We start from the raw sequence: 18,363 nt of genomic DNA, 5'->3' as shown, positions 1-18,363 counted from the left end.
TGTTGGTAATTAAATTATTTAAATGAAGACACGGATCTGAGGAAATACTGTGGCCTTTTTTTGCCCTCATGCTCATGTTTGCGCACACACTTCTCTCTTTTTCATGCACCTTGTCCACACTCATCTGTGAATGCGCCCTCTCTCCAGCTCTTCGATCTAGTTTACAGAGAAGAGACCTTGCTGAACGTAATAAAGAGCGTGACCCGCAACGGCCGCTCCATTGTCCTGACAGCCGTGCTGGCTCTCATCCTCGTCTACCTCTTCTCCATTGTGGGCTACATCTTCTTCAAAGACGACTTCATTTTGGCTGTCGACAGAATACCCAACAAAACACTGGGTACGTCGAAATGCAGGTTTTTTCTGGGACAGACATAAATTACTTGCCCTCTCTTGACTCTCTGGGTCAAGAGAGGGCATGGAATGTTTTACACACACACACACACACACACACACACACACACACTACAATTCTGAAAATGCATGAAATCAAAGTGAAGCTAAGAAATACAAATGGAAATACAGGAACCCTCCTTTACTTCCCTGAATGTGGTTTTCCTTGCTTTAAGCATCAGCTACAATCTCACCATATAAACGATGTCTCTGTTAATAATATGCATTGTGAAAAAATCATAATGTGCTGATTGTTCAGTCGCTAAATGTTTTGTCTTCGCACTTGAACAGAGCATGGAGCCAGTATGGTGGGAGAGTTCTTTTCTGGTGGAGCGTGTCAGAAAGAAAACAGAGAAAACTGCTCAGAGGCCCTGGTGGATGGTAGGATGACAAAAGTGGAACATAAGCGTGCGTGTGTGTGTGTGAGTTTGTGCGTGTGTGTAAGTGGGGTGGAGGTTGGGCGACAGGGTCGAAGGGTTCTTTTGAGTTTGAGTTCACATGTCGATGCATTCCTGTTTCTCAAGAGATTCCCATGTGTTTGTGTGACCGTGTGCTTGTGTCTGTCTGCCTAAGTATGTGAATGTCCTCGCTGACATCTGACTCAGTCAGAGGGGATTCGTTCTACTGAGCTGCAAATCTGGGCAGTGGGGTGGTCATGGGATCACCTGGCTGGTCCGACTCAGGGGAGTTCAGGGAGCCGGGTGAAACGCCGAGGGTTTAGACTCCTTGTGTGTCTCAGGAGAATGAGCTGATGTTGGGGCCCAGGGTCACAAGGTCACGGATTAATTACCATCACGTACTAGTAGGTCAATGAGTGCACCCGGTGAATGGTGCAAAGGGCGTCTCGCTGCAAACAGCGAGTTCTTGCAAACTCGTTGACCTTGATGGGAAAAGCTTCCAATCAAAGAGGGCCACCTTAAAATTGAGCAGCTGACCGTGTTGAATCTTCAAACTGCCTGGAGTCTGACCTCCTCTGGGCTTCCCCATCCATCACCACCATGCTGGCCAATTATGTCAGTCTGGTGACTTGTTTTTGTGTGAATGTTTGAGAAATATATCAGTCTGGTTAGGTTTTCTAATGGGGCTGATTCAATTAACTAATAATATATGACAGATAATCTAATAAGGGTTTAAATTCAAATAGTGTATGGGATATACATTTTTAGTTTTTCCTGTTTTTGCTGTTTTCACTCTGTTTGCAGTCTTTTTGTGTTGCAGCTGAGCAATCAGACAAAGTTTTGCATTCAGCTGAAAATTACTATCTGACCAGTGCTGGTGTTTCCATAGCTCCCATTGCCATCCAGCCGTCAGCGGTGGTCATCGAGGACAAGGAGCGATCCTGTGACTCCTTACTCATGTGCATTGTCACAGTATTGAGTCACGGCCTCAGGAGTGGAGGAGGTGTTGGAGACGTCCTGCGGAAGCCGTCCAAAGAGGTACAGAGAACAGGAACGACAGTGAAGAAATCACACCCAAGTACAGTTTAGGAACAAGAACCTAGAGTCATTATACGTCCAAAAACATCCTTATTATACCCCTTTTGGGAATTGTAGTGTGGAATCTGTTAGATTACAATTAAGTCCAAACTCTACTAGTGACAACAATAGAATGAAATACATATCGAAATCCTTAAACAAGCTCCCTCCTCAGGGTGAACAATTAAATTAAAGTATGGATGGAGATCTAATAAGGACATTTTTGTTTAATGAGCCCATGAGAGGATTGATGTAATGTGTATTTAATTATAAAAAGACTATAAAAAGATACATATTTGACCCAATAAGCAAATATTGTCGGCCAACTCCATATCAGATGGATGCCCCGCATGGTGTGAAGGGGCGCCGGCTTTATTGTGTCTGCAGTGGCTCTCAGACAGGAATGATGTGCTGGTGGGTGAACGAGGCTGCACCGAGGACTTTCAATAACTCAGAACAAGCCAGAAAAAACAACTATACTATTTGTCCAGGGTGAAGACAAGCTTGTATTCTGCCACAGCATGTGGTGGCTTTGCTGCTTTGACCCATAGAATGAGGCCATGACTCATTAGACTCATTAGCACATCAGAAATTAAATCCAAATAACTCGTCTGTGAACAATTGACATCGCTTTATTATATCATATCAATAGTTTGTCTCCCCTTGCTCCAACAGGAACCTCTTTTTGCAGCCCGAGTGATCTACGATCTACTCTTCTTCTTCATGGTCATCATCATCGTCCTCAACCTCATCTTCGGTGTCATCATCGACACGTTTGCTGACCTGAGGAGCGAGAAGCAGAAGAAAGAGGAGATCCTGAAGACGACGTGTTTTATCTGCGGTGAGGGATTCAATAAAGATGCATTTTCTGAGTTTTTCTAAATGATGATGTTGAAAATGACATATTATTATTATTTAAAACCATAAAAGCCAGTATGCGTGCTAACTAGTTGAAGACTGACTCTTATTATGGGAGTGTGACTCAGTGACCTTTGACACACATTGTTCTTCTTTTACCGATCATCTCGCAATTGTAGTCGTACTCCCTTCTTAGCAGAAATGCCTCCCAGTTCAAATTGAGTCGATGCTGCAAAAGATACTGGTGCAGTATAATCAGCAGGTCTGAATAACGCAGCTCACACATGACGACGAAATCAAAAGAAATCAAACCAGTGGTCCGCTGCAGGTGCTGTGTGTGTTCCTGTGTGAACATGCGACTGCTGTGATGCAGCTTCGCATCAGGGCTGTTTTTCTAGGTAATACAAACAACAAAACGCCTCCTCTTTCCCAGAATGAAGGGTTAGTCATGGCAAGTGCGGCTGTGGAGGAGTAGTGTTTCTTCCTGTTGCTTTATGGGTCTTGACCATGTTAGACTGCACACTCACTCAGGCACTCAGTGGCTAAGCACTCACTTATTGGCACTTCGTCTGAACCATGTTAACAGTTGTTTGTTAGTTGTGGTCATTCTTACTGCTTTGTGTTGGGCAACTAGATTAAGGGTTATTCCTCTTTTGCAAACGCGGTGCAAACAATAGGTGGCCATTTTTAGCAAGTCTCACCTCTGACGTTTTGTCTGTCCATTCTCTTGTGACCCTGTTTCCTCTTGGGTTTTTTTCAGTCAGTCATCGTCATTCAGGTCACAAGAACCTGTGTCATGTTGTAACACAAAGAGCATTTCTTCACTCTTCCAGAGAAATGGGAGCACTGATCATACTGTGTGTGTGCGTGTGTGTGTGTGTGTGGGTTGTTTTATTTTGTCTCCTAGGTTTGGAGAGAGACAAGTTTGACAATAAGACCGTCACCTTTGAAGAGCACATCAAAGTTGAGCACAACATGTGGCACTACCTGTTCTTCATCGTCCTGGTGAAGGTCAAAGATTCGACGGAGTACACTGGCCCGGAGAGCTATGTGGCAGAAATGATCAGGGTAAGGATGTTTGGTGCACATGTATTTTGACTTTTCACTGATTCAAAAGTCGAACATGGACCATTTTCACACAAAAAACATTTTCCTCTGACATCAGGGTGGAAAGCTCAAATGCTGATATGAGCAGAATATTGTACTACTGTGATAAATGTATAAGTCACATAAAAACAGAAAACTCTTTTCATTCCACATACACCTCTTTTACAACCAAATTAGCAGGTATACTCGTGTAACCCCCACCCCCCCCCAAAAAAAAAGGAATTTTGACTCCTTTCCCATTGCCAGCAGAGGAGGTTGCCTTTCAGTTTCTTTTTAAGTTGCGAGCTTGATTACATGTAGTAAATTTGACTTACAGTTTCATATAAATGTGTCCAAAATCTGCATAGATACTTCAATTGAATTAAAACGTTGTCCCATGTCTCACCTGATTTTAACTTTCCCCTGTCTTTTCAGTAGCTTGTCAGTTTAATCTCTTTTACACCAAAATTTGTGGTTAAAGGTTAAACGCAGGTAAAAAGGGGGATTGACTCCTTTCCCATAGCCTCTAAAGTTTTATTTTTTTACCCAGATGAGTCGTTTTCAACGTCACGAACATGCCGGAAACATTTTTTTTACAAAAAGAGGTTCCTGTTGGAGCAAGGGGAGAAAAACTATTGATAAGAAATAATAAAGTGATGAACATAGTTTGAATGTCCTTCTAATAGATTTTAACTCTATTGTTCACAGATGTGGCTTATTTGGATTTTAATAGATTTCCTTTCTTATGTGCAAATTGGATTTTACTTGATAAAAAATTATATTACACATGTAGAACTACAGTTCAAAACTGTGTCTGTGGCTGTTTTAGTCTTTGCTGAATAACTGAATTTGTTTCTCAGGTTTAAACGGGTTGATTCCTGCATCCCCTTTACGTTTCTCTGCAGCAGCAGTATAAACAATATTTTTTCTCATCTGCCCCACAGTAACAGGACTGCCTTATGTAATCCCCGCCTCTGTGACCTTGTATCCTTCCAAAGTATTATCACAACAGTCAGCTTTGAGAATGGGGAATTAACATTCAAACAGAGTCTTCCATTGGCATAAAATGTGTTAATCCGCTGAAGCAGCCATGCCTTGCTTTAATCATTAAGCGCACACACACACACACACACACACACACACACACACACACACACACACACACACACACACACACACACACACACACCCCACACACGCCACACACACACACCCCCCCCTCATGGTAGGCACTTAGCCAGAACAGGACTTAGTCTCATGAGTGTTGTTAAGCAGCAGTGTGACGAAATTGTGTTTATCATTCTTTATTCATTTATACGATATATATTCTTTTTTTTACAAGTTGAATTACAAGACATTGCTTTTAACAGTGCAGTGGAAAGTGATGAAATCACAAAACGTTATAGGCTATTATCAAAAATATTGAAATCTCAACTAGTAAGTCTGTGTGTTTTGCACAACACACCAAATACACACAGGTCCATTTCAGCTTTTTACTGTAGAACTGTCACAACTGATTAAACCGGATGAAACTAACCAATAAAAAAACTATAAAACAGAAAGAAAAAAGATTGTTTTGATAGTTGCATCATAGTTGTAGCCTGTGAGCAATTAGAAAGCTTAACTGCCGAAGGAAAGCCCCCTCTTGTGAAGTGGTTGCTTCTCTGACGCACTTGTGTCGCTGTCAGCTTCTGAAACAGTTTCTCATCAGATGTCATTCAGCCCACTTCACTGCCTCTTGATCTGCTACACTCAGTCTTGTGAGCAACCACCTGATTTTGGATTAACCCCCATCCCCTCTTCCATTAACCTTGCACCCCGCTGAGCCAAATTGAGTTTGTCAAGGGTGCATTCTGACCAGCGGTTTTTGAGGTGTGGCCTGAGCGGACAAGGCACACATGGTGCAAAAGACCCCGATGACCCGTCAGCTGACCTAGTCATCCTTCACATTAACTCTCAGCTTTACATGCAAGTGTTTGATGCCTCTGTGCAGTGTTGTCCACAAAGATTGCAGTGTTTAGTTAACTTCCAGGTTCTCTCCTGAAACATGTTTATAACATCATTCATGAATATATGTTTTTTTCCGGGATCTCCTCATGTTACTTACAAGAAATATATTTAATAGAATTCATTGCCCCCCCTCGATTTTTATAGTGCATTTTTTGTGATACAGATGGTCAAAAAAGAGTGACAGAGGGAGAGAGAGAGAGAGAGAGAGGACATGCGTGCAACAGTTAGTTATTTTCCAATTTTTAAGAACACAAAATACATGACAAAATCCTATGTGCAATTTATAACTGAATTTAAGTTTCATTAGAGGTTCACTCTACGTAGAATTTCTTTTAGTTCGCTTCGTACCCTGAAAATGTAAAAGTAAAGTAATACCAGTACAAAAAATGTAAATCAAAATCATATACTAAAGGGAGTGTTCAAGTTTTGTCCATCTTAATGGAAATACTTAAAATGTATATATTTCTAATTATCAAGACACACATTTTGAATTCTTTGAAGGGATGAGGTTGGTTGTAACTAACGTCATCCATCGTGTGTGTGTCAATTGGCCATAGACCATTATTTGTGACTTCACAGGTTACTGACTGGGTTTTATAGCCCTGTTGGTTGGTTAGTATTTGTCACACAAGTAAATATATTCCTCTATATAGCCTCTTTGTAGATTAGTGTATTACTGCTTTTATTTTATTGTAAACTCATGATTTGCGAGTCCAACTTCTTCGGTCTGAGCTGCCCCTCCCACTGGACCCACCAGGACTGACGGGGGTGTAAAAGTCAGACTACTCTGACAATGACTGGGACTGACGTCAACGAAGGACTCTGAGTGAAGTGTCACATCGAAGGTGTAAAAAGGATGATGCTCAGCTCACACTTGTTGCCCTAGTTTTCTTTCTGTGTCCAACACTGAAAAGATGTCCGGGCTCCGTGAGTGAACTTAAAACACCCGTAGCCACAAACATTCAGAACAGATACAGCTTATTAAACTGTACCTGCCTATGTTTGTCAGGGCATGTGATCATTTTTGGCATCAATTTGTACACGTATAGACCATGGGCCTCCTCTCTGGCTTGTGGCATGGCTGTGACATTTTCTGCTGCTGGTTTAACCACACAGCATCCTGTTTCTCAGTGGTTTTAGTAATAATAAACTTCACTTCTGTCATTTCCATTGAACCATCATGATGTAGAATCTTAAGTTGGGGCTGTGTTTCTCAGTTTACTGGAAGTGTTTTCACTCGTAAACACCAGGGAAAGTTGGCAGCTCTGCTGGTGACACTGTCGTCTAACAAACATGTGTGAGCCTTCTGGTTGGCGGGCCGAGTCCTGGATGAGGAAATGACCTCTGCTTTATTTAGAACATAAATTTAACAGCATATGCACATAACTGAGTGTGGGAAACACTGCTGAGAGAAATTAGTTCTTTTAAATATCTTATCTCTTAAGCTGTGTAAATGAAAGTACCGCTATGATAGAAACCACATTATACTCACTTTCTCACGTAACACATATATTATAGAGCATAAAGATATTACAGTAAGTATATTGTGTGGAGCTGGAGCCGTGTTCAGATACAGTAAGTCGGTGGGTGTTGGTGGAGGCGGCAGGTGAAGTGTAGGTAAACATAACCTCTGTATCTTTGCATTCAGGAAGTGGAACTTGCTCAGTCCTCATACATATTTCAGAATGACTTGATGCTGCTCATTATCTTTGTGTTGTGTGATTCCCCCGCTGGGGCGCTGTCTAACCCAGGACTGGTTTGTGGTTCGGACGCAGCCACCCCACTCGCCCCCTGTGTCTCCAAAATCAACCGCTGAAACCTGGGGACTTTTCCAGCCCAGTTCTTCAGCACTTCTTCTGCTGCTGTTTCTACACACTGACCTCAGCAGCTGTGCAGCATCCTTTCTTTTCATTCACGCTGCATTAACACTGATGGCTATGATTGAGTTCACATGACGGCGGCATTCCTGTGAGTGTGGGATGTGTGTGTTTATGTTGTGAAGAATTAAACACGGATACGTTCACATGACTTTTGGCTCAGCTGGGAGTGGGTTCAGACAGGACACAATAACAATGGCATGTGTTGGTGGAGTGCCAGAGGAGACAGAAGCATGAAAGAATGCACCCGAGTGACCCCTCGGCCATGTTTGAACACAACCAGCCCTGGTGTGGCTGCTGTGTTTCATGTCTGTCATTGTTGTATATGTAGACATGTAAATTACAATAACACAGAAATATAGTATCAAAAAAGTACTCATGTCTGTTTATGCCTCATTATTTTGTAAGACCTGTTTTGAATAATCCCTCACCTCACACTCATCAGTTTAAAACATCAACACATTATAAAAAACAATTGGAAATGTGTTGGAAACCTGTCAGATCATGGGTTCTGATAGGAAAACAATAAATCAATGAATCTGTTCCCAAAAAAGCTTTTCACCGACATAGTGTATCTTCAGAGGAGTTAGCAGCTCCTTTGACTCGGTCTGTGCAGCAGTTTGTCGCTTTACAAATATGAAAGCGCTGATAAGAATCCACACATTAAACTTTAGTGTTTCTTAAGTGCTGCAGACACCAGTGAGTGTCAGAGGTCTTGTTCATGCCGGGAGATATTGTGCTGCAAGTTCTCCTCGGGAGAAACCACTGGTGCAGCTAATATCTCATATAAGTGTACACCAAGTTCTAACCTTCCACCCCAGTGCTCATGTGAGTCACCGTCAGTGGCTCACAGGAGCTTTCAAGAGCTGCGGTTTTTTTTGTGTCCGTACGACATGTCAGGTGACGTGGGTTTAATCAAATAGGAAATTAGTTTTCTACACTTTGTTTCACAGGTTTTTTTAAGTCAGGTAGATTTGCCAATGTGCATGATAAGACTGGACGTGACAGAAATACATCATCGATAAATAAACTGCCTGAAACAAGTGATTTTCAAAATGCCCCTACAGCCCATGTGATCGTAAAACATGCAGTCAATAGGCATAGAGTCACTGCACGCAACCAGAGAGAGGAAGCGGGGCCGATGAAAAACCCAGATCAAATGGGGCCTGGTGGTAACACACACTTGATTCCATTTGTGTTTTGTTGTTCTACTGCACTGAAAGATTGAGGCCGGATTATTTGATGGAGTACAAAGAAAAACAAATCACTGAAAACTTTTAAGAGGATGCTACAAAGAATGTAAAAGAATTAGTTTCATTCTGTTTTTATGTACCTGCCCTAACAGTCCAGATCTCTGTTTACCAGGATCACAACTTGGACTGGTTCCCACGGATGCGGGCCATGTCCTTGGTCAGCAGCGATGCAGACGGGGAGCAGAATGAGATCAGGAACCTGCAGGAGAAGCTGGAGTCCACCATGAAGCTGGTGTCCAACCTGTCGGGCCAGTTGACGGAGCTCAAAGAGCAGGTCGGTCATCGTCAAGCACAACACTTAGACTTTGAAACTTTGACTTCGAGGCATGGGGTTTTCTCGTATGTGGACGATGTGGTTTGTTTGTTTGTTGGTGGCTCCTCGCCCTTTGGCTGCAGAGCTTACTAAATGCAAAACGCACTGAGTCATCATGCACAACGCAGCTCATGAGGCTGTCAGCTCTGTGAACAACAGCCTATCTGCTTCCTCTGGAATTCATTACTGACCTTTTCGGCTACGATTGGAGTTTGTTTTTGTTATCTATGTATTGATCTGTGTATTTACTGGATAAAGCCTTTCTCAACATTTAGAAGAGCAAAGTGATAACTTTTCATTCGGCTGGTTTAGTGAATGTTTCTGCAGTGATCAAACTGACAGATTTAAGTACTAGTAAGTTGTGTAATAGTCCTCTGGAGCACTTTAATTGCACAATGTCTGCAATCCACTGTTTCTAGTAAACAGAATTGTAAAAATGTCTTTACCCTTGAAATGAGAACTATCTGTGAGGAAGTGAGTGTTACCAAGACATTTTGACCCAGACAGGGGGGAAATGATTATTGTTGTTGGTGAAAGCTGCGAAGGGCAGAGCTTCACATTTTCACTCCAGATTCAACGGCCGGCTCTGACTTCAAAACAATGAAACAAAAGTGCGGGTGCGTAGAAGTGGCCATTTTAATTCTCTACCTTCGCAGGATCTAATTTCAAAATAGCGTGAGCAGGAAAGCTGTGCCACAAGTCCTCTCTGTGTTAAGTAATTTAGTCTAATTTGTAGTATAAAAAATGTCACCATTCTTCCCCTAACTGAGTTTAAACTGTTCACCTACTGGACTTTTAATGACATTTTATTTCTGCCAACACATCACTCCACGCAAAATTATTTCTCTGGGACACTCATTACGAGACCACTCTGTCCTCTCACTGTTTCAGTGTTGAGGGGCAAATCACAACTTTAAAGTTACTTCTGAGTAGAAAAGCCAATCTTTTTTCTGCTGGTATAAAGGTTAACACCTGTGTTTTGACTCATGCGCTTTGCTTGATTTCTGAAATTTCTTTTCGACTCAGTTTCAGTATTAGTAGTTTGGTTGTGTTGCTTTCGTCAGAGGACGGAGCGCTGGGACGAGACTGCTGGCACGATTTCAGAAGAATGAGTTCGGCAGTGTGCGGCTTTTCTGTAAAGTGATGTAAAAGGTTGAATCGATGTGGGGAGGCTGCCGACATGCACAGCAGAAGAAGAAGAGCGTGCCAGCAGAGGAGCAGGTGGGAGGATCTTTGAATTAATCTGTTATCTCTATTCTCTTCAGATGACAGAACAGAGGAAGCAGAAGCAGCGGATCGGCCTGTTGGGGCACCCTCAGCACATGAACGTCAACCCCCAGCAGCCTGCGTAAGGTCAACTGACGCGCCTCTGAAGCAGCTCGCCGCCGACTCTGTGTCACAGCCCCTCAGAGGCACGTACACTGTACTGAGTGTGAGTTTAACTTAGAATGGTAGGGAACCACTGTAACGTATAGGTAGACATAAGGCGATGTGTAGCTCCGTCCCATGCACGTGTTACTACGCGGAGTAACATTCACCCACCTCGTTCTGTTCAGTCCAGTCACACTTTGTGCCAAATGTTTTCTGTGTAGAAATAAATGGGGATTCCTCAACCCATGGCCTTGAACTTGAAACATGGTGGAGCAGACTGGACAGGAGGAATTACACCCATTTCTTTGTCATTTTATTTGAATGTTTTCTATTTATATTTCGGTCATAATGAGCAGTATTACATGTCTTATTTTCATGCATTTTTGTGCAATATATTAACTTAAATATGCAACCTCGCTGGTGTGTGGATTTAAGTTCCATCAGTCATTCCTTACTTCAGCCGTGGGCCAACATTTTTGTTTGTACTTTACTGTCACTGGATAAAGTAGGGAGTTGTCAGTTGTCTTTACTTACGCAAATATAGAGAAAATATTGAATAAGCTGGCCTTCTCAATTTTACTTTTTTCTTTCTTGAAAATGTGCATACTTCTGGAGTGTCACCTGCACTCGATAGTAAATTGTATGAGAGCAATATATACAGATAGTTTCTGCAGATCCAGTGGTGTCACATCTCTGTGCATCTTAATAGATTTACTTTGACCTGTCTGTCAGATACAGTGTCACTCATGCTTTAACAATTTGCTCAGGAGTTGCGTATATTTTACTTTGATAAACATCCTTAGCGCCATTTCTCACTTGTGCCTGCCGTCCCTCATTTGAAGTCTGATTCATGCTTGTGCCGAGTCTCTTTTCTCTTTTTATGCTCATGTTCACTAATATGTATTAGTTGATTTAGAAGTCTCTCTTTTTTGGGGACTACTGTGTGTACATAATATTTGTTGCTTACTTTTGCTTTTGTATAGAAAAATGAGATGGAGAGAAACAACTGTGGCTCAAAATGAATGTTAACATGAATTAAAAATGTAAGAACTGTCAATTTGTATATTAAAGTAGGATTATTTATTAAAATTGATGTAATTATCCTTTACTCATTGTGATGTCTGTTTATTATAAGAAAGTCTCCATATATAGTAAACTAATAATGCTCTTTGTTTAAAAATGTTTAACAGTTTATTTATACAACCATTCAGTGATCAGCGGATCCAACATGAGTCATACTGGTGTTGTAGAGTTATCATAAGCCAGTAAAATTGATGGGCATACCATAGACAGCATGTAAATATCCCAAATAGGATATATATGTATATCAATGTATATTTGGACAATAATATCAGCAGATATGAGCCTTGAGATGAGACATATCGGTTTCAGCATTTATGTTTGCCAATATGAAAACTTTTATTTCACAAAATAAACAATGCAAAAGATGTGTGTTTATGTTTATTTTATGGAAAAAAATCAAATAATTTTCTTAATTTAAGTTCTATAGATTTGGTTGTATTTGTGTTTTCTTTTTATTTATAATTATTTATAGAGGAGTCTATTTGGCTAAACAGTAAAACATCAAACCTCTGTCACATTTCTTTGTCATTTCATTGATAATGACATCTTAGGAATTGTTGAGAATTTTTTTAATGTATATAAATATTGGCATTTATATTGATAACGGAAAATGTTTACTACCTAAACTTGGCTTCGGCCCCCAAAAATAAATGTCAATAGGGCTTACATAAATAGAAACTTTAACCCACGTGTGTGTGTTATATATATATATATATATATATAATGAAAATCCAATGTTAAAACTGTAAGATGCATATTTAACTCAAGCAGAAATCCACTACTTCACACCTGTAAGACCAAACTTACAGGTTCCAGTCAGTGTTGTGTGTTTTCCAGTTCAGAGGTGAAACCAGGTCATGTCCTGATATAATCTTGAAGGATCTTAGACATATGTACTGGAAACACCTGAACATCTTTAAGCAGCAAATATCGTCAAATATTTATACATTAATAATGTTTAATAATAATTAATAATAACAGTTTTACTTTTATGAAGGTGCACTTTGTTGATAATACAAAGAACCTACATGTCTCTGACCTGCTAATAGTGACATATATACTTTTGCACAACATCAACAGTAATGAGAGCAACTCAGTTTGAGATGCTCGCATTTTTTATTCATCATTTTGAAAAAAAACATACAAACATAGATACATAAACTTTAAAGATCTGAAATGATAAAAAACTAACTGTCCTGACTTCTTCATGAGACACCGTGTTTCCGGTGTATTGGTGTTTGGAACAGGTGCAGACAGAGAGCCTGTCCTCGCTCCATGTTTCTCTTTCAGCGGGGTCTATCTTTAGTCTCTGGCTGCTTCGGGACATCGGCGGAAGGAACCGACAGAGCAGTCGGCCACTTTCGGCTCGTCTGTGAGCGTGACGTCACCGGCAGGGATCTGCCGCTCGGCTCTCCTTCTCTCTCCCTCTCGTTCTCTCCCTCTCGTTCTCTCCCTCTCTCTCCTCTCCTCCTCTCCCTCGCCCTCTCTATCTCCCTCTCTATCTCCCTCTCTCTCTATCTCCCTCTCTCTCCTCTCCCTCGCCCTCTCTATCTCCCTCTCTCTCTATCTCCCTCTCTCTCCTCTCCCTCGCCCTCTCTCTCTCTCTCTCTCTCTCTGACTCTGCCTCTCTCCCCCCCCCCCCCCCCCCCCCCTTCTGCCATGAGGATCTCAACGTGACATCCAGTTTATACGGTGTTAGTACTGCAGCCTTTATAAAAACACAACAACACACCGCCCCGCCTCAGTGTGCGCACGTGCCACGCATCAAATGGGTACAGTGTGAAATTACACCGTGTCCATCCCGAGCGCGTGGCACATGTCTGGCAGCCGAACGGAGAACATATAAAAAGACTTGGCGGACCAAGCTGTTTGTTTGTAACAGTATACGCAGTTTTATAAAAATTATACTATATATATATAATATGGAGTTACCTACATGTCACCATGGATACTTGTTTGTTACAATATGCAGTTTTAGGATTTTTGTGTATTCCTATATATATATATATATATATATATATATAATTACAGAATGAATTTGTTACTTGTTTGAGACAATATGTTATAAATATATTATTGCAGAATGAATTTGTGGTCACCACCCTACTTGTGTGTGACAATATGTAATATATATATTGATATAATGATATACACAAAACACATAAAACTGCAAATTGTAACAAACAATTTATATATATATATATATATATAAATATATATATTATATATATATATTTATATATATATATATATATATATATATATATATATAAAAACGTTTTTATGGCAGAGCTTTTTATGGCAGAGCTTGACTAGACTACAATAAATAGATAGATGGAGGATTGATTGGTTGATTGAGTGATTGATTGATTGTTTATTATTTAATAATTGAATTGAATTTAACTGTTATTATTATTATTATTGTTGTTGTCATCGTTATTCTTGCTCGTTTTACTTGTTTTTCCAAATCTTCCTGTAGACTTTTTCCAATCTCGTCTGAAGTCCCTGCACTGATCTTTAAGCCTGAAGCTTAGAGCTGCTCCACGACGCTGAACCCTCTCTCCCTGTCTGTTGTTGTCTGTGCTCCTGCCCGGGGCTCTACAGTGTTGTCCTCAGTGTAATGTGCAGCCATATTTGCAGTGTGGCGGCTGATAACGAGGGAACTGTTGCTCTACTTCCTGTCTTGTAAACACGCTCTGTTCTGCAAACACGCCTCTGCCCCTGGAGCCGGAGCATGGTGGTACACGAGACTCAGCCCCGGCGGAGGAGCAGCCACTACACAGGAGGGAGGAGGAGTGTGTCTGCGTGCGTGTGTGTGCGCGCGCGCGCGCGCGCGTGGAGGGAGGGGAGGGGTGTGTGAGGACTTGAAAGCGCCGTCCAACACGTGAGGCTCATGTGACGGAGCGGAGTCAGTGTCTCTTGTGGAGAGACGTGCCTGTAGTCACAGGGTTTATTTAACACGTAGTCAGAAACCCACCCAGCTCTCACACTTGTTCCAGCCGGGCGTGGAGCTTCGATCACAGACACACACACTCACACAGCAGCGGAGTCCGGACCTGAGGTGACAGCGCTGCGCGGCTCCCAACAACTCCAGCTCCGAGCGGGAACTCACCGACACGCACACACACACACAGGCTCTGGATAACGGGAGATACTTTTTGGATTTTCGTGGCTGCATTTGAAGGCTTTTTGAAGTCATTCGGGGTTTGCAGTAAAACGACATGGAGAGGATTACGAGTGCGCAACCACCTCCCTGTGTACCCAAACACCCATCACTGGATATAGCTGACATGCCAGGGTAAGAGGACATTTTTTATATATATTTGATCATCTCCCATTCTCTCCAGCTGTATGTAAAGCACGCTTAGCAAAGTAAAAACTAACTAATTCTGTCTTCTCTCTAAAGAATGGACTTTCCCATCTATGTATACAAACCCAGGAGGGGCATGAAGCGCGTGGATGAGAGCAAGGTAAATAAAAGTTTAAAAAAAAAAAAAATTTAATGCATCATATTCCTGCATTTAGCAACATGGATTTCACTGACAAAACATGTCCTCCTTCTCCAGGAGACCTACAAGCTGCCACACCGACTGATCGAAAAGAAAAGACGGGACAGAATCAACGAATGCATCGCCCAACTGAAGGATTTGTTGCCTGAACATCTGAAGCTCACGGTGGGTAATATGTTCTACATGTGGCATGTGGGTGTGTGTGGGTGTGGGTGTGTGTGTGTGTGTGAACGGCCAGGGAACCTGAGACGCCACATGGTTTTGCTGGACTCAAATTTGGAGTCTCAAAAAATATAAAAGTTTTTGGATTTTAAAAGGCGAAAAAACATGAAGAGATATTTTTTTCATGATAGTATTTTTTTCTATTTAATGTTTTTATTTAGTTTTGAGATGTTTGAGCTTGTTGTTGAGAATTTTCCCATGTGTGTGTGTATCTGCGCCTGTGTGTGCGTACGTGGATTGCATGACTACCCGAGGCTTGTCCTCTGTTCAGCTGCAGAATGTGTTACATAAGAAAGATCAACATGCTTATCGAAGGTCTTCCTGTTTTAGACGCTGGGTCATTTGGAGAAAGCCGTGGTCCTGGAGCTCACTCTCAAGCATGTGAAAGCCCTGAGTACCCTCCTGGACCAGCAGCAGCAGAAAATCATGGCGCTGCAAAAGGACCTGCAAATTAGTAAGTCCCATGTCCGTGGTGTCTTGTTGACATGAAGCAAAGGCAGATGTTTTGCACGTGGCAGACCAGTCAGTTATTGCATTAAAACTGTGCGAAAAGTTTCTTGACCTTGTGTTTTTAAACTTCCAGGTGATCATGGAGGTGATGGTGCAGAGAACAGCGAGGAGATGTTTCGCTCTGGGTTTCACTTGTGTGCAAAAGAGGTCCTGCACTATCTGGCCAACCAAGAAAGCAGCAGGGACCTGACCGCTTCCCATGTCATCGGCCACATCCAAAAAGTAGCAGCCGAAGTCCTGCAGCATCAAAGCAGCCTGCATCCAGAGGAGTCTGTCCCTCAAGCTACAGTGAAGGTGAAGCAATCTGCAGGACAGCCCCCGCGGGCCTCCGAGGGCACCGCCAAGAACTGTGTTCCTGTCATTCAGAGGACTTACCCCCACGGGACAGGGGAGCAAAGTGGAAGTGACACAGACACAGACAGCGGGTACGGGGGAGAGCGCGACCCCAAAGCCCAGTGGTCAGAAAGCCACGCGAGAGAGGGGGGACTCAAGCACGCTTCATCTGAATGTACGACCGGTGTCATCAAGCAGGAGGGTGACGAGCCACATGCCAAGAAGTCAAGGTCTGATTCGACAGAGGACGAGATCCCCGCCGGTCACACGGCAGGAGTCCCCGGCAGCTACATGAGCTTCTCACCCAACCAGCCCCCGTTTTGCCTCCCCTTCTACCTCATACCCCCAGCAGCTGCTGCAGCCGCAGCGTATCTGCCCATGCTGGAGAAATGCTGGTACACAGGGGGCATGCCGGTCATGTACCCAGGCATGAATGTCTCCTCAGTGAGCCTACCCCTAGAAACACTTCCCTCATCCTTGGTGATGTCCTCAAGGGGAGGGTCTCCGGTCCCACACCACGCCGCCATGGACTCCCCTGCTCTTCACAAAGCTTTAAAGCAGGTCCCTCCTTTGAACTTGGAAACCAAAGACTAAACAGAAGTCTTTCTGTTGGAACCTTGCCCTTCAAATGTGGAACGGGGTTAAATAGTCGGCTCAACTGAGAAGACTCTGAACTGGTTTCCCTTCAAACCACCGCTGTTGTTTGGCCCATCAGAACACTGACCCCAGCAAAGAGCCCCAACTGGAAACCACCATATATCATCAGCTTCTCACACATTCAAACAGGATCTCTGGGGGCAACCTGCAGTGTCCATGCAGAGGCTCGTATATTACCTGCTGCACGGCTCTGAAACACTGTGAACGTGATCAGATTAAAGCGTTTTTCTTTTTCCTGTTTCTAGCAAGGTTCGCCTTCTCCACGCACATTGTTGAATGTCAGAGGTAAACCCAGCGTGTTGGACACAGATACACCAACCCCCTCCCAAAGAAACATATATTTTATTTGGACCTACTTTTTTACACACACAGCAGTCTGTAATGAATGTAAAGATTGAACAAAAGCCCCATGTAGATGCTGCTTAAATACCTGCTGTAGATCTGTGAATGGAGGATCTACCCTCAGTGTTTTTCACTTCTGTAACTGCAACGAACCATTGTTTAGACTAGAATGTTACCAAAAAAAAAAAAGGATGTCAACTAGACACGTCACACGAGAAGACTTCACTTCTCTCACCCTTAAATTACCTTGGAGCTAAATGAACACAAGTGTTCACGATGTTCAAAGAATGTCCAGGGCGTTGTTGGCGTGCAGGGCGTGTCACTCATGTCTGTTGACGATGCGGCCGTATGTGCTTTTTTATGATTTAATCTGTGAGTCACGACTATTTGTGCATCTAGATGGATGTCCTGTGAAGTAATGTCTTGTAATATGTTGTTGTTGTTGTTTATACTACTCATACATCTCTATTTTTGATACGTGACCCGCTGAGTGTATCCGCATTGCGAGAGGAAGGTGGAGGCAGTCTCTTTGCTGTACACGGCAACAGAACGTGTACAGTGTTTAGCGTATGTGCGTCATTGCCCGTAAATTCCCAGTCAAGTTAAGGCCTGACCTTCTAGCTCATGCTGTTGCCTTTACTCGTTTAATGCAGACACAACGACAACAGGTGTTTGAACTGTATTTGCTTTAAATGTTGTGTCTGTGGCAAAGAGAGTGAATGTAAAGTTCAAACTAAAATAATAGTTTTGTATAGATAGAGGTATTTGGGATTTATTTTGAAAAATGTAACACAAGGTTGTTTGTTGTACATATTTTGTATATAAAGTATTATTGATAAATATTAAAATATTAATAAAGCTTTTTTTTCCCCTCCCCCGTGGAATTTGTTTTTTTTCACTGCCTGATGGCTTAAACGTGTTGTAGCCGGCCGAGCAGACGGCTCCTCATAACAACACTTACTTACATAACACTTACATAACCCATAAAGCAGTAGAGCCTCTGTAAATCAATAGCATGTCTTAGATTACAGCCTGTAAACATATCAAATTCGAGAGCGTTTCCCAGGAGTTATG

At 42.4% G+C, this 18,363-nt stretch overlaps 2 protein-coding genes across 8 annotated transcripts in view; both read left to right on the top strand.

Annotated features, from left to right (window-relative positions):
• itpr1b (inositol 1,4,5-trisphosphate receptor, type 1b) overlaps nt 1–12,079 on the top strand; it is an 88,154-nt gene extending 76,075 nt beyond the window's left edge. For all 7 annotated transcript variants that reach the window (XM_034586628.1, XM_034586623.1, XM_034586627.1 and 4 more), the window contains 7 exons: nt 148–337; nt 682–771; nt 1,678–1,826; nt 2,541–2,706; nt 3,631–3,791; nt 9,062–9,223; nt 10,528–12,079. In XM_034586628.1, the coding sequence (XP_034442519.1) occupies nt 148–337; nt 682–771; nt 1,678–1,826; nt 2,541–2,706; nt 3,631–3,791; nt 9,062–9,223; nt 10,528–10,614 (1,005 nt within the window). In that variant the 3' untranslated portion in view covers nt 10,615–12,079. The remainder of the gene's footprint in view (nt 1–147; nt 338–681; nt 772–1,677; nt 1,827–2,540; nt 2,707–3,630; nt 3,792–9,061; nt 9,224–10,527) is intronic.
• A 2,481-nt stretch (nt 12,080–14,560) lies between these two features.
• Nucleotides 14,561–18,159, top strand: bhlhe40 (basic helix-loop-helix family, member e40). The gene is made up of 5 exons (XM_034586629.1): nt 14,561–15,014; nt 15,123–15,186; nt 15,283–15,390; nt 15,778–15,901; nt 16,031–18,159. Exons 1-5 carry the CDS (start codon nt 14,938–14,940, stop codon nt 16,882–16,884), a joined length of 1,227 nt encoding a protein of 408 aa, XP_034442520.1. The 5' UTR covers nt 14,561–14,937; the 3' UTR covers nt 16,885–18,159.
• The last annotated feature ends 204 nt before the right edge of the window (nt 18,160–18,363 follow it).

This window comes from Hippoglossus hippoglossus, chromosome 5, assembly GCF_009819705.1.
Source record: "Hippoglossus hippoglossus isolate fHipHip1 chromosome 5, fHipHip1.pri, whole genome shotgun sequence".
Classification (NCBI taxonomy): domain Eukaryota; kingdom Metazoa; phylum Chordata; class Actinopteri; order Pleuronectiformes; family Pleuronectidae; genus Hippoglossus; species Hippoglossus hippoglossus.
The sequence above is the reverse complement of the archived record's forward strand: the minus strand, read 5'-3'. Positions and strand labels throughout refer to the sequence as shown.